Here is a 16,144-nt window from a genome sequence, read left to right on the forward strand (position 1 = left end):
TCACTTTAATGATGTAACACATTTAGAATGGCATTTGTTTTCGTGGGCCAAAGCATACTTTATCAGATGCATGTGGCTTTGGCAATTTTCAGCACAGTGAGTTTTACTCATGGTAGACCTATTGAAATTGATGAAGTTGGGCCCATTGATTTCTACTCTGGGCAAAACTTTTTTGACTACCACCCTGTATCATTTGTTTCCATCCTATATTATTTATTTCCATTTCATATGTGTATCCTCCTCTCATCTCAACTCTCCTTTTTGCCACAGATGAGGCCTCAACTGCGTCCAATTCATTCCCACTGACTTACGTAGCCATTGGAGCTGGTGGGATGTTGCTGCTGTTGATCATCACAGGAGTGTGTGTGTTCAGTTGCAAAACTGTTAAACAGAAAAGGGTGAGTGGATATGTGCTTATAAATGGAAAGGGGAGGGGGGAATACTTGTACATACAGAAGTCTGTGGAAGAGAACTTGGAAGAACATAAAACTCTGCTTTATTTTTGACAGCAAAGAGCAAGGAGGATGGCTCAGGCCAGACAGCACTTGCTTGAAAAGAAGACTTGTCAGTGTCATAGGTACGTACCAGAGCACTCAGCAGACACCCTGCATTGACTTAAAGGAGGACCCTTTGTCATTTATTTTTCCAAATCTTCCTCAGGGAAAGGGGACTAGGAGTCAACAAGACCAGCTGATGACACTTGTTATCATTCTCTACCAAGAGACAAGACAGATTAAAGAGAACAGGGTTATTTCTCTTTTAATACCACCTTTAGCAGTTTCGTTTTGCAGTAATGGACCAAAATGAAAATAGCCTCAAAAATGATAAACAAGCTCTCAGCATCACCAGTTAAAATTTGTCCTCTACCCCATTAATCAACTGAAGTTCTACTTGAATAGTCTACCAGTTAAACCAAGCAAAGCTTGCATGAACATGAGAATAAAGGCTTGACCACGTGTGAGCATTATTTAGCTATATATCCACTTCCCCCCTCATTCAAATTACACTGGAGTGTTCCATACCCAGACATACGTGGATTTGTATATGAGGAGCAACTTCTGCCTCTCCTGTTCATTCCAGTAGCATCTCCTTTTGGGGTTTGTGTCTGCCTTCTAATTTGTTAAATCTGCTATCATGATTAAGTATCAATAGGGCATGTTCACAGATATCTGTGCAATATCTGATGTATTTTTCTTCTTCTTTTGATATCTTGGTTTTGCACAAAACTAGAAAAAGGTTCAAGCAAACCACCTTAAAAAATTGATCTGATTTCCTTGACTTTTCTGGTTTGGTGCAAATCCTAGGGATCAAAACAGTGAAAAACAGTATGCTCCTCCATGTGTGTAGCAAGGATTTTTGTTAGGGAGGGCAGACTTTTTGGTGGGGGGAGGCAGAACCTAAGATTTATACTGATTTTTAGTGATGTGGGAAGCAGCTGCCCACCCCACCCCGTCTATCCCCATGTGCTCCTCCTTTCAGGAGTGCTGGAAATAGTTGGGAGCACAGCCATAAAAGAAATGGAAGCAATTGTAGATTTTCAGCACATTTCAGATTAATTTGCAATATCTAGTGTAGAATTTTTTTATGTGGTTTGCTTATGCATTTTTCTGGTTTTGTGCAAATCTGGAGGGTCAAAGGGGGAGGATATAGTTCAGAAGAGTGCTGCAAATAGTTACAAGCATGCTCAGAAAATACATGAAAGCATTGAGGGAAGCAGTGCGCATGGAAAGGGGAGTAGCAGAAAGTGGCAAGTGATCCACCCACAGCAAAACACCAAAACAAAATTGTCTGTGACCCCAGCTGGAGTGGTTTAGAGCCCAATTTCCCCCAATTTATCAGATTATCCATATATAAGAGAAATCTGAATTTACAAGGGGCAAGCATCAAATCTGGTGTTATTTCAGAGTAAGATTATGTGAGCTACACAGATTAAATGGGAAGGCAAACAACTGCAAAAACAAAGTGAACTCCGTTGTGGACAAGGCTTTATTTTTTTTTAAAAAATGATATTTATTACTTTCCAACAATTTGAACATACATAGAAAAAAGAAAATAAACAATACAATACAATACAAAAACAATACCTAACACTAAACTAACAAAAACAATTTAAACTAAAAAACAAAACAAAAACAATTTAAACTAAGAAAACAAAACAAAAACAATTTAAAACACATCAAATAATTTCAATCTTTCATTCACTTATTTCCATGACCTCCTCACACCTCCCTTTTTGTATTCCACTTCTATTTAGTTGTTTCAGCAATTCCTTTCCATCTTCCTCTGCTTTCCATCCTATATTTATCTTAACACATTTTAACCTTATTTTTTCCTTTAATTCTCTGTTAATCTATTTATACTTAATTCCTTATAACATTTCTACTGAAGCCGTATAACTTCATTCCAACATTTTTCTAACATTCATTAATTTTACAATATTTCTGTAAATAGTCTTTAAACTTTTTCCAATCTTCTTCCACCGACTCTTCTCCCTGGTCTCGGATTCTGCCAGTCATTTCCGCCAATTCCATGTAGTCCATCAACTTCATCTGCCATTCTTCCCGGGTGGGTAAATCTTGAGTCTTCCAATACTTCGCGATGAGTATTCTTGCTGCTGTTGTAGCATACATAAAAAAAGTTCTATCCTTCTTTGGCACCACGTTGTGGACAAGGCTTTAGTCACTTGGGTCCATATACAATTAGAAGACAATGCAAGGCACTTCCATCAGAGGCTAGGTCAGGGGTCTGCAACCTTTAAGACAAAAAGAGCCACTTGGACCCGTTTCCGAAGAAAAAAAAACACCTGGGAGCCGCAAAACTCATCATTATAAAAATAACTTTTTTGTCACTTTTTTATTATTTCTTTGTTTGACCCCTCAGAATTACTCCTCCTCATAGAAATAAACGTTAAATTAACAAGTTACCTTTTTGTGTGTGTGTGTTCTTCACTCCCCTTCAAAACAGTGACCAGCGTACATGCCCCCTTTCAATGCAGTGACCAGCGTACATGCCCCTTACAATGTAGTGGGCAGGTGGGCGGGAAGGTGACGTCGGGACGGTGCGTGACTAACGCACGCACCGCCCCCATGCGACGTCACAGCCAGTACAGCGCCCGCCACAGTGGGAAGTGTTGGGGCGCACAATGCGCCCCCTCCCCTCGCTAGTATCCGCCCCGGAGCCGCGGCAAAGGTGTAAAAGAGCCACATGCGGCTCCGGAGCCGCGGGTTGCAGACCCCTGGGCTAGGTGATCAACTACTCTTCAGCAATTCACTTTTACTCTTTTTTGAACTGCATTGTACAAATTGTGCACCTCATATTGCAAAACCAAGTGCATTTAGCCACATGAAATCTCAAACAAATGTGCATCCCCATTTTCCCAGTCTTAACAGCATGCTATGTTTTTTTCCTGCTATATCCTGGTATAAATCTCAGGGAACTATTTATTTTTTCTCTTACAGGGACCTGACAAATGATTACTACCATGCTTGAGACAAGAGGGCGCCTGTAGGCTGTCACTGTTTTGCAGGTGGGATTCATTGGCACACCAGCAAATTTAAGTTAAATCCCAGTTAACGTGGATTTGGGCCTTTGTGCAAAAAAATCCTCTTTTTAAAAATCTGGACTTTTTGCAGGAAGGAAAGTGACCCACTGGAATGTGATGCACTGGAATGTATAGGGTAACAATTGCTTGGCTTGAAATTGTATAGCCTCTGTGCAAACCGATCAGAATGAATACTGGAAAAAATTGCCAACATCATGCAGCTTCTGTGCATCCAAATCAGGGTGGAAACATTTCATCTGGAAGAAAGGCAAATGCGCCTTTCTATGCTAGATTGCTATTGCCGTCATTGGGTTGTTGTTTTTCAATGCCTTGCTTTGTTCTTCGTCTCCTTTGTTCCATATCTCAGCATGCACTTCTGCCACAGCTCCAGGTCCAAGACGCACATGCCGAATGTAAGAGTCGTGTTTGGATTATCTTCTTGTAATGTTCTCCTAAATGATTATTAACGTCACAGACAGATACATAAAGTGAAAGGCTTCAGATATGTTCAGCTGATCCTCACCAACGATGCCATTCAAAATTCCTAGGTGTGTGCAGGCAAACATTATACATATTAGTTAGAATTGCTCACAAATCTTGGAGTTTCATTTTTATGAAGAAAAATTAATGAACTGCTTAATCAAATAATCCCCTAAGTGGTGTATTTGTATGCAATATATAACAATGATCAGCAAACCACTGAGCCTAGGGCTTGCCGATCAGAAGGTCGGCGGTTCGAATCCCCACGATAGGGTGAGCTCCCGTTGCTCGGTCCCAGCTCCTGCCAACCTAGCAGTTCGAAAGCACGACAAAGTGCAAGTAGATAAATAGGTACCGCTCCGGCGGGAAGGTAAACGGTGTTTCCGTGCGCTGCTCTGGTTTCGCCAGAAGCGGCTTAATCATGCTGGCCACATGACCTGGAAAAACTGCCTATGGACAAACGCCAGCTCCCTCGGCCACTAAATCAAGATGAGCACTGCAACCCCAGAGTCGTCTGTGACTGGACTTAACTGTCAGGGGTCCCTTTACCTTTAAGAACATGAACAGATTTCTTTTTTAAAAATGTATAAGCAGGTAAATGAAATGTCTTGGTAGGCTTGCCAAAACAAATACAAAGCTAACATACCCTGCACTGCCAAGGTGCTCTGTGACTTCAGAGCAGCTAAACCAATGGCAGCTGGAAGAACTATGAGAAGGCTACTTGCTCAAGAAGCATTTTTTGATATCAGAGTAGATCAGCCATGCACTCATTCACCAGCGTCTTCTGCAGCTCAACAGTTGTGACTGTGGATCAGTTAATTGCAACAGGGAAGTTTACATACATATGGTGACACCGACACCTCTGTTGAAAAAACCTCTTATCTCACTTATTCTGTATATTTACAGCATACTGGTTATTCATGTATTAATATACTGTTGTGTGATTGTTTTAAACTTAATTGTGTCTCTCTGTAGTCATCATTTATCCTTAAGCTGTACAGCATCAACTTCTTAGACTCCTGTCGATAAGGTAAATGACTCTCCACTAACCGCCATCCTGATGGAAACAGGACAACAGAATATTCTAAATATGGAAGCACTGTGGCCTTATATAATATAGTATTATCGTGTTTGCTTTTTATATCCAGTCCCCTTCTTAATAATCCCAAACACGGCCTTTTTCACTGCCGCCGAACACCAACTTGACATTTTCAGTGAGTTTTCTGATTTGACCTCAGGATTTATTTCCTAAATTGTAAAAGCCAGCTCAGAACCCATCAGCATACATGCGTATAGTTGGCATTATTTGTCCCAGCATGCTTTAATTTGCTGGATTTCATCTGTCATCTTGTTTCTCAGTCATTCAGTAGGGAGATATTCAGTTGGAGCTCATCCTCACAATGAATTTTGGATATTTCTGTCTCCAGTACTTTGATGTTATTGTTTCTTCCCGCTGCAAAATCCTTATTCCTTCTCTAGCTCACATTGCTCCCAGGCGTCCCACTTTCTCTCCTTACTGACCTCAACCCCCCCCCCATTTTTATGGCTTTTCCAGCATTAGGATTTGTCACAAAACCTCCTGGTACATGTTGATTTAGAGGGATGATGCCAAGCCTGATATTTCCATCAATTAACTGCTCTGGAAGACAAAGGCTCAGTACCACTAGGCTCTCCTTCCAATTGCCTCCTCTTCAACCCCTCCCCAAAAGCATTACTGGTTTCTTGCCACCCCTTTCCACACTTTTTCATCCCCTCACCTCAGCTTACCTAGAGAAGATTTTACCTTTGTTGGGCTTTGATACATATCTTGTACCAAAAGAGATATATATCTTTTTGCATATATGCAGAAAGAATCAGCCTGGAAAGACTGCTGTTTGGGAGAAAGCTTAAGACTTATTAGTTGCAGCAAACAAAGCCATTTTAAGTAAAGATTTTACATGTGGCCAAGATGGAACCAAGAAGTAAACACAAGGACATGCTAACATGGTGGCTCTCAAACTGTTCTCTCTGGGCCACACTTTCAGAATAAAAATTTGCTCACGCTGCACAATTTTTTTATTGATAAGAAATACTGCTTTATAATATGGCCAGAAAATATAAAGCAATGAGAACATGAATCATTCCTTAAAATATAATGATAAATGAGCATCTTACATGTGTACCTTCAGTATGTAAACTCAATGAGAGGTGTGTTTTTGCCCGGTAATCTCATTCATAAAATTTTTTTGGATACTTTACTACATCAAAATGCTTATGGTTCTTAGATTGTCCTTGAATCTTCCCCCCACACGTGCCATCCTCTCCTGCCATGCCACTGTGGCACGCCACACCCTTTGAGAATCACTGTACTAACTCATACTGACTGAACCTGGAGACGAAGCAGGAAGGAAGTAAAGCCTGAAAGGATCTACTGTGCCAAGAGTAAAGGTAAAGGGACCGCTGACCATTAGGTCCAGTCGTGACCAACTCTGGGGTTGTGGTGCTCATCTCTCTTTATTGGCTGAGGGAGCCGGCGTACAGCTTCCGGGTCATGTGGCCAGCATGACTAAACCACTTCTTGTGAACCAGAGCAGCGCACGGAAATGCCGTTTACCTTCCTGCCAGAGTGGTACCTATTTATCTACTTGCACTTTGACATGCTTTCGAACTGCTAGGTTGGCAGGAGCAGGGACCGAGCAACAGGAGCTCACCCCGTCAAGGGGATTCGAACTGCTGACCTTCTGATCGGCAAGTCCTAGGCTCTGTGGTTTAACCCACAGCGCCACCCGTGTCCCTTACTGTGCCAAGAAGTACTTACTAAAAGAAAAGGAATTGGTTGCCTCTCTATCTAGCCCCCTTCTGCATCCTCTGCTTCAGGTAACTGTTTGCAAGTGTTGTTGCCTTACTCCCAAGGTAAGTTACAGATAGGTAGCCGTGTTGGTCTGCCATAGTCAAAATAAAAAAAAACCAACAAAAAAAAAACAAAGACATTGGATTCTTATCTCATTATACATGACTAAGCCATCTTTCACCTTCTCACCCCTTGCCTTTTCCTGTAGACCTATTGCAGTCGTTAAGAGTCGTCAACAGGCTCATCTCAGCTATCTGCCAATCTCCCATTCCCACCACCCTTCTGAGTAATACCCCTCCCCACCTTCTCACTATATAGAAGGATCTGGCAACTTCTGTTTCAGTGTATCTGAAGAAGTGTGCATGCACACGAAAGCTCATACCAAGAACTAACTTAGTTGGTCTTTAAGGTGCTACTGGAAGGAATTTTTTTATTTTCCCCAAGGTAAGGTGGATTTGAAGTGGCAGAATGGAAAACATGATAAGATAGGAAGATTCTGAAGAAGCAGGCAGGAAAAATATAGTGCATTACTTTGTGTCCAATCTGCAGAGAATTAAGATTGCACAAAGATCTACCCGTTTCAGCAGCTGCATATAATAATGATCAAGAGTAAAAACATACTGAAAGAGAGCATCAGGGCTGGCACAGCATGGATTGTATCCTGCACCATGCGAGGGAATGGCAAGCAAACCAGCCAAACTAACCTTCTTAGCTTCACCGTTGTCACCAAGTAGATCTCCCCAGCACCACCCAGCTCCCTCCACTAAACCCGCTGCCTTCTTGCCTCCCAGACTCAAGACTTAGGGACACAATTACATAACATTTCTCTTCTTCAGGATTAAGCTCTGTGTGAACTGAGTACGAGACCTAGAACTCATCCTGGGGCTGCATATTTGCAGGACGAGATAAGTAATGATGGGCAAGCATGAACTGAAATATAACATTGGCTTAGTACTGGCACGCAGAGCTCGCATGTGTACTTTAAATGCAAATGGCAGTCAGTGTGCAGATTCTAATACCGATTTGCATTTTCTAATTATTGTACTAATTGCGCATTTCCTAATACTGGGCATGGATTGAAGGTGGGGAGGATGAAAGCAGTAGAGCGGCAGTTTAAATTAGCTGTGGGTCAGATAAAAAGACTCCAGAAAGCTTGAAAATATGGTCCAAAACTGTCCATGTGGCAGGGCTACATAGTGAAAGGGTCCCTTCTAAGGTATAGCTTATTTCTGCTACTAAGCATGAAGCTGTGATGTCCCAATCCAATCCATTCCCCCCCCCCACCATGTGACTCATCTTCCTCAAGGGGAGAGAGCTTCATGTTGTCCCTCTGAATCAGCGATGTCTGAATGACCATGCAGTGGATTTCCCCCCCCCCTTTATATTTTCAAAGCCTTGGGGAGAGCGGGGGTGGGTGGGTGGGGAGTAAGAGGGCAGGCTGAATGCCTCTTCTCTTCCTCTTCTTTCTGCAGGAAAAGTGTCCGCAGCTTAGTCTTTTTAATTTACTTGTGTTATCACACACGTCTTGCACTGCTAAGCAATGTAGTTCCCAACTTCACTCACAAATATATGTTGTCGGCATCCCTCTGTCTTGATGGAGTGCATCTCCAGGAGTAAAGTCAAACCAGGGCGCAGGCCTGGGCGGTGTGTGTGGAGGTCCTGGGCTGCCCAGATGACAAGACCCCCCCCCCCTCAGCCTCACTGATGGGCTCCAAAGGAAAGTGTTATGTACTGAAGTTCTCACCCTGGGCCAGCAGGGGGATACTGTTGATAGTTCAGGTCCACATATGCAAATAAGGGATTGAAAGTGACGTTCAGTGATTGGATAGTTACAGAAAGTTGTTACAGTTACGTTGTACTGGAGCTCTATATAAGCAGGCTGGCTGAACCCTTCAGTTCAGTTCTGTTCTGGCCTGTGAATAAACAAGAGCTTTTGAAGAATTGCTGTGCTGTCTGATATGTTCACCCACAACTTAACAGAAAGTAGAGCAATACGTTTGGCACCAGTTTGGCTGCAGGAGTTGCTGGAAAGAGGTGTATAAGACTCCGCTCCAGATTTGTGAAGGATTTACTCCTCAACCCTTTCCCCTCCCGAAGATATCCTGCAAGGCAGCAGAAGTTTAGGATCCGAGTTTTCCTTCTCCTAGGTGGGCTACCTTCCCAGGTTGATGAGCCCCATCCATCGCTCACTTCACTCTACAGTACATATAGAAACTGCCTGTGACCATTGGACCCCCTATTGGTCTTGCCTGCTCAACCCTCTGGATCCTGTCTTTGCATGCAGGGGATGTCCCTAATTCACCTAGGATTTCAGACCCATCGGCTACCCCCACCCGGTTTAGCCAGCCAATCCAAGCTGTTCCCTTGCAAGCAGGACCAATGGTCAGGGTTGATGGGAATTGTAGTCCCAAAACAGATGGAAGCCCAAGTTTGGGAAACTCTGATCTAGACTCTTACAAGCAGGTTGTTGTTATTTCTATACTGTCCTTCATCCAAAGATCACAGGACAGTTTACAATATAAAAACCCAAAAATATTTTTAATAGTAATTTTTATTAAGTACAAATTAGAAAACATACATATTTACCACAAAATAAAATACAAAGGAAAAAGAAAATACATATAACCAAGGAAAAAAATCCTTTGCCTCTTTTCATATTTACAGTTATTTATACCTCTATAAAATGCTATTCACAATAAAGGAGTGAAATACTCTGGTTTCTCTTCAGATCGTATAAATCTTTCGCCTTTTACTAAAACCCCAAAAATATATAGCATAGTCACAAACAAAAACAATAGCTGCTCCCCCCACCCCCCTGTTTAAAAGGCCGTGGATTGTTTAATGAACTAAAGTAGCATTGAAGTATCTTGGTTTCAGATCCCATCTTTACCTTTTCAGTATTCTTTTATGCCCAGAGAAGCTGCTCTTCTCCTTCTTGCTGTTTATTTAGGTCATAGTTGTCGCTCCCCTTTCAAAGTGCAGAGCCACTTCTATCACACTTCCGTAATAAAGAATTTTGAGACCTACCTTGTGAATTTTTGCTGCGACTTCTTTGGGCGACCTTGAAATGTGCCAGCACTGATGCAGCTTGGGGACTTTAGGAGATTTATTGAGAGCACCTATCCAGAAAGGACAATATCTGCTCCTTGCTTGGCTGCAGACAGGTGCCCTGTGCATTTGGCAGCACACATCAATATATTCCGTACGGACTGTGTCAGTCCCACCACACCTCCGACTCTTGGCTGTGCCTTCCTAAACTCCTCACTTGCTGTCCTGTCAGCTACCCAAGTGTCTCACACAACCCTGAGAGAGGGGGAAATGTGTGCCAACATTTGCTCCTTTGCCTCTCACCGCCAGGACTGGACTCTGGCATCATGCATTTAGGGCTGGCTCAAAAACAATTGCCCTCCACAAGCAATGCAGGGCATCCTTGTGTTTTCAAGGGATCTGGGCTGCACTCACCATTTGAAAGGGTCCTGCCAACTCTACCAGAAAGAAGAGTTTTGGCTTCTATGCCACTTCTTCAATGGTAGGCACCCTTTGCATGCTGCTGTCCTGTATGGTTGAGTGGACTTTAGACGTCACTGTAGATGAGACATTGGTAACATAAACCTCCTTTCCCTCTCCATACCTCAACGTTCCTTTAACCTAATGGAGCCTGGTTGGTATAGGTATTGCTCTCATTGCCCTAGTTCCAAAGTCAGACTGGGCTGACAAACCAAAGGGAGAATACTCCCTTTCCTGGTTAAAGTCTGGGACTTCTTCCAGTAATGCAAACAGCCCACTGAGGGAACACAGAATTATGGAACTGTAGAGTTGGAAGCAGAGACATCACCTTGCCAACAAAGGTCCGTATAGTTAAAAGCTATGGTTTTCCCAGTAATAATAATAATAATAATAATAAATTTTATTTATATCCCGCCCTCCCCAGCCGAAGCTGGGCTCAGGGCGGCTAACAACAGTCAAAATAGTCCAACATTCCAAAACATTCATTCTAAAATTAATTAAATCAAATTAATGGCAACCATCAAGCAAAATTTTGTGTAGATTGCCAGAGGAGGGGGTCAGGCTGCGCCCTGACCAAAGGCCTGGTGGAACAGCTTTGTCTTGCATGCCCTGCGGAAGGATGTCAGGTGATGTATGGAAGTGAGAGCTGGACCATCAAGAAGGCTGATCGCTGAAGAATGGATGCTTTTGAATTCTGGTGCTGGAGGAGACTCTTGAGAGTCCCATGGACTGCAAGAAGATCAAACCTCTCCATTCTGAAGGAAATCAGCCCTGAGTGCTCACTGGAAGGACAGATCCTGAAGCTGAGGCTCCAAGACTTTGGCCACCTCATGGGAAGAGAAGACTCCCTGGAAAAGACCCTGATGTTGGGAAAGATGGAGGGCGCAAGGAGAAGGGGACGACAGAGGACAAGATCGTTGAGGGACAGGGATTATCTGAATGGGAAACAGTCAAGGACAAAAATAAAAATAAAACTGAACCTTTCTATTGTTTATCTACATTGGTTCTAAATATTTCAAATTGCGCCAACATGCAAAAACCTCATTTGGTGCTGTTGCTCCAATCAAATTGGGAATCCCCTGCAGCTACTTTAAAGTAAAAATAAAAAATGTCAGGAGATCCAATTATGGCCCTCCAGAATCTCTTACTAAATTCATCTGATGACAGATCTCCTGCATACTTGCTTCTGTAAGGCGCTATTCTCTGGCTCTCCATGTCAATGTGACATATGGGAAGGAAGTGAGTGATAAATTCCCATAATTTTATTTTTCTCATTCTCTTGGTTGAAAACAAGCAATGAGAAAACAGCCTGTGACACATATTTGCTATTTAAGTAAAAGGAATAAGTTTTTAAGGGCAATCAGAATATTATTACTCATTTTGGTAGCACCTTTTTTTGTGTGAAAAGTACTTTGCAGTGCTCCTCTCATTCAACCAGAAAAACTTGCAAGATGAGTCATTAGAATGCTTATTCAACAAAGGTTGAATCGAGGCTGAGAGAGATTTTTGCACAGGGCCAAGTAGCAAGTTCATAGCTCAACTAAGATCTATACCTCAGTCTCCCAGGAACACTAGAATCTACTATGGGTGCAGGAACCATCAGTTGCCATCTTACCAACCCCAGGGGTTGTAAACAGTGACTGCTGGAATCCACCTTAGTTTTCCACGATTCAGTATGGAGAGAATGTCTGGCTGCCTGTGATGGAGAAACATCTCACACATTCTTTTGTGCCCGTCTCTCAATGACTCATGTGTACGGCTATTTATATTTCTTGTCTAGCATTTTAACTGCCTTTCATTTAAGGCTATTTGCTCCATTTGTTTGCAGTTCTCAGTTGGTGATCTTAAGAAGCACCTTACTTTCCAGACTAGGTTTGTTTACCCTGACAGCTTCTTATAGAAAATGCATTTCCTGCATTGAGGGAAGGAGAAAATGAAGCTGAATATATTTTTATGTGCAAAGAGTAGCAGAAAGGTGGATGGAGTCTGCTAGATTCTACAGTGCCTTTAACTCATTGGTGGGCAGAAGGTATATAGGGATTTGTTTATTTATTTATGTTTTATTGGTAGAGTTCTACAGGGCTTTTATTTCAGCCAGCACTCACAAGAACTCTGTTCCAGCACCTCTAAGGTGGGTGCCATTGCCATTATAAGAGAACAAGGCAGGTGTCTGTGGTGAGTTCCAGCACCTCTTTTTCTAGAAAAAATAGCACTGGATTTCTGGGTGATTTATTAATGATTTTCAGTTTTATACATTTCAATAATATTACAATCATGTTAACATTTCAAAACTCGACATCCTTCCCCCTCTTTCTGTGGTTCCTTAAATTTGTTGTTTTTTTTAAAATATATTTTCTGCATATTCCAAATTAACTTAATTTACTCATTTATTCATTTACTTTAAATATATACTCTTATAAAACTGCAGGTTATTACAGTAATCCTACCAATGTTCTTATCTGTTTACAGTTTATTTATAAACATTCAATAAACCATTTCCACTCTTTTATAAAAAGTTCGTTATCTTGATTTCTGATTTTAATCAGGATTTCTGGGTGATTTGCAGTTTGGTGGCTAGGGTTTCTGACTCCCCGTCATTTAACAATAGCACCCATAGCCTAAATTATGTTGCTGAAATGAAAAAGAAGCAAGGCAGAGTGGTAACAAGAGAGAGAGAGAGAGAGAGAGAGAGAGAGAGAGAGAGAGAGAGAGCTGTGAACTCCATTCATTTCTAGTATTCAAAATGAACTCCTGTGGTCAGAATTCTTTAATTCCAAAGTTAATTCCACCAAGATCTAGTTGGTGGATCTTGGGGAATGCAACCACAAGGTAGATTCAAATCTGCCTACCTCTGCTCTAACAAGAATTTCTATATACTCCCAAAGACCAAGGGTTGTATTCAAAACCTAGCTTTACATAAAAACCTCTAATCACAACATGACCATTGTATTTTGAAAAGACCCTGATGTTGGGAAAGATGGAGGGCACAAGGAGAAGGGGACGACAGAGGACGAGATGGTGGGACAGTGTTCTTGAAGCTACCAGCATGAGTTTGACCAAACTGCGGGAGGCAGTGGAAGACAGGAGTGCCTGGCGTGCTCTGGTCCAGGGGATCACGAAGAGGCGGACACGACTAAATGACTAAACAACAACAACAATTTTTTTTATTTCTATACCGTTTTATATTTTTATAGCATATTAAATCAATAAAACAATCTGAAGAAAGTCAAATATAGAGCATACAGTCAAACCAACATAACAGGAAACTAAAATATCATCTTAAAGATTTCAAAGTAAAACACTACAAAGGAGGTCACCTACAAAATACATATTGTGTTTATTAAAGTTTGATTTTTACACATAGCGCTGCCCACTGCTTTGAAGCAAGGGGATTAAAATGCTCTCTGGGACCTGTTGCCTTGGCAGGTATTCCTCAGGACCACATGACATGGGAAATGGGTGAGAGAATCTCCCATCTTGATTTTACTTGATAGCAGCTCCCTGCATTTTATCAGAGCAGCAGTACCAGAGACCTTTTCCCCTGCAAAGTGAAAATCACACACACACTTCCTGTTATTTGACCTGCACTTCAAGGCTTACAAGTATAATTCAGGTACTGGTAAGTCCTACACATACTCCCTTGGGGCAAATAGCAGCTGGGGAGGGTTACCTTCTGAACTCTCCTGTCATTAGCTTTAATTGATGAAACCATCAGTGGATCATTCTGGAACTATTAGAAAGCCATTAGCCTAATGAAGGATGATCTCCTAGCCTTTTCCTTTTGAAAGAGATGTTGAAGGGAAAGGGGTTTTTTCCAGTGATGGCACTGGGCCAGCCCTATCTTTAGGAGTGGGATGACTGCCTCAAGTGGCAGATGCTGGGAGGTGGGGAATGACAGAGGGATGTTGAAGGATCTGTGGCCACTATGGAACAATCTGCAGCCATATCACAAAGACATGGTTGCTAGACACTCACCAACAAGAGCAATGACACCATGGAGTTTCAAAACCTGTACTGTATAGAGAGGACTCTAATGATGTCATATCCCCAAACCTGGTGGCGGGGAAAAAGACAATGGGTTAATCTCTATCCCTTCCTGTCACTTCACACTCTTCTTCTTACCTATGATGAGGTAGGTTGCCTGTGAACTGGACTATGGACCTTTGTAACTTTTAAGGATTATTGCTGTCTGGTTTTCATCACTGCACCTGTTGAAACCTGGCAATACATGTAAGGTGAGTAAACCTCCTATTTTTCTGGTTTACTTAAACTGTCTGAGAGTGATTTCTTTGTTAAGAGGGAAACATATAAAAGCAGAGGATCCAAGGCCTCCTTAAGCATTATTAGATATAATAATTGTTCCGGAAGGTTACGCAACCTTGTCCTAAAAACTTCTAAAGATAAGCTGTGCACGGATGGTAGTTTTCTCTGCTGAAATACGTATTTGCATTCTCACACAAGTGAGAGAAAGAGGGAGGATAATTAATAAATAAAATACTTACTCATCTAAATCCATCCAACAGCCTCTTAGCCTGCTCTGTGGCACCTAATTTCAAGTGCTTGGATGCAGAGGATGTCCTGTCAACAGTTATCTTCTGCATTTATCCTTTGCTTTGCTTCAGGCAGCAATATGTCTTGGGCTAGCTTTGGTGAGACAACATAGAATGCCTTTCCCCAACCCAAATAAAAGGAATAAAAATCTCATTTGATTTGGGCAGCCTTTGGGTTTGGTGGCCTCTGCAACTGCTGCAAGATTACAGAACTATAGCAAGTTTGACTCTGTCTGGAAGCAGATAAGGTTGTTGTTGTTTTACACAGAAGAGAGATGATGTCCACACTTGATTTATTTATTGCCAGTATTTATAGGCACCCTATATGACTGGGTTCCCAGGGAGGCTAACCACTATGTTAAGAACAGATTAAACATTAATACCATAAAAGAAGACAACGGCAAAGCACAAAAGCAGCATGAAATATATATGGCAACGATAAACGAGATTAAAGCTAGTGCAGATTAAAAGCCCTGGAAAAGAACCGGTTTTTTAAAAGCCTCCTCTGGGCACCACAAAGTACATAAACGAGGGTGCCAGGCCATTTTCCCATTCCGAATTGCGCTGCCTCCGTGCCCCAAGGGCTTTTCTCTCCTCGGGGATACACCAGGGGCCGCATTTCCTCTGGCGACGCTTGCGCGCGCTGGCATCACCTTCTGCGCCTGCGGATAAGGCGCGATACGTGCGAAGCAGCCCAACACGTGTCCCCGGATCCCACCCCCCAAGACCGCACAACCCAAATTTCAACCCCAGGCCCCTGGTGGCGGTGCACGCCTCTTCCCGCCGGTGGCCGATTCGTCTTCCTCTGCCTTACACAACCCCCCACCTCCTGTTCTGCTCCCGTTCAGACGTGACGCGCGCTCTCGAGGGCCTGCCTCCGTCCCTTGTCGTCGTCCTCCCACCCCCCACCCCCACTTGCCGCCGTCACACCTGTTACCCCGGGCCCGCGTCTCCACCCCGGCCCGAGGCCGCTTTGGATCCCCTCCGGTGCGGCGATGGGAGGCGCGCGACGCCCTCGGGCTCGGCGCACGGACGGCGCGCCTCCTCCTCCTCCTCCTCCTCTGTCTCCTCCTCCCGCTGCTGCTTCTCTTCCCCCGAGAGGGACTCCAATCTCCGAGAAGCCCTGAGCCGGGATAATGCTGCCACCTCCCCCGGGGACACGGAGGGAGGGAGCGAGCGCGCCGAGGGGACGGACGCGCGCGCACCAGCCCAGGCGGCCGAGCCGGGGCCGCGGCC

General features: G+C 43.1%; 1 protein-coding gene and 2 long non-coding RNA genes across 4 annotated transcripts in view; 1 reads left to right on the forward strand and 2 right to left on the reverse strand.

Moving 5' to 3' along the window:
• Positions 1-4,980, forward strand: part of LOC309522653 (T-cell surface glycoprotein CD4-like) — a 29,755-nt gene extending 24,775 nt beyond the window's left edge. The window contains exons 8-11 of one of the 2 annotated variants that reach the window (XM_082206108.1): positions 271-398; positions 510-577; positions 3,459-3,526; positions 3,909-4,980. In XM_082206108.1, coding sequence (XP_082062234.1) covers positions 271-398; positions 510-577; positions 3,459-3,489 — 227 coding nt within the window. In that variant the 3' untranslated portion in view covers positions 3,490-3,526; positions 3,909-4,980. Of the gene's footprint in view, positions 1-270; positions 399-509; positions 630-3,458; positions 3,527-3,908 lie in introns of those variants that run through there. The other variant, XM_082206107.1, reaches the window with a different exon arrangement.
• Positions 1-16,144, reverse strand: part of LOC309522709 — a 289,900-nt gene that overhangs the window by 200,194 nt on the left and 73,562 nt on the right. The window lies entirely within an intron of this gene.
• Positions 13,672-16,128, reverse strand: LOC309522714. Its single transcript, XR_014215164.1, has 2 exons — positions 15,839-16,128; positions 13,672-13,899 (listed from the first exon to the last, which is right to left on the reverse strand). It is a non-coding gene; the product is annotated as an uncharacterized lncRNA (long non-coding RNA).

The sequence above is a fragment of the Podarcis vaucheri genome, assembly GCF_965113315.1.
Source record: "Podarcis vaucheri genome assembly, chromosome: 17".
Taxonomy (NCBI): Eukaryota; Metazoa; Chordata; class Lepidosauria; order Squamata; family Lacertidae; genus Podarcis; species Podarcis vaucheri.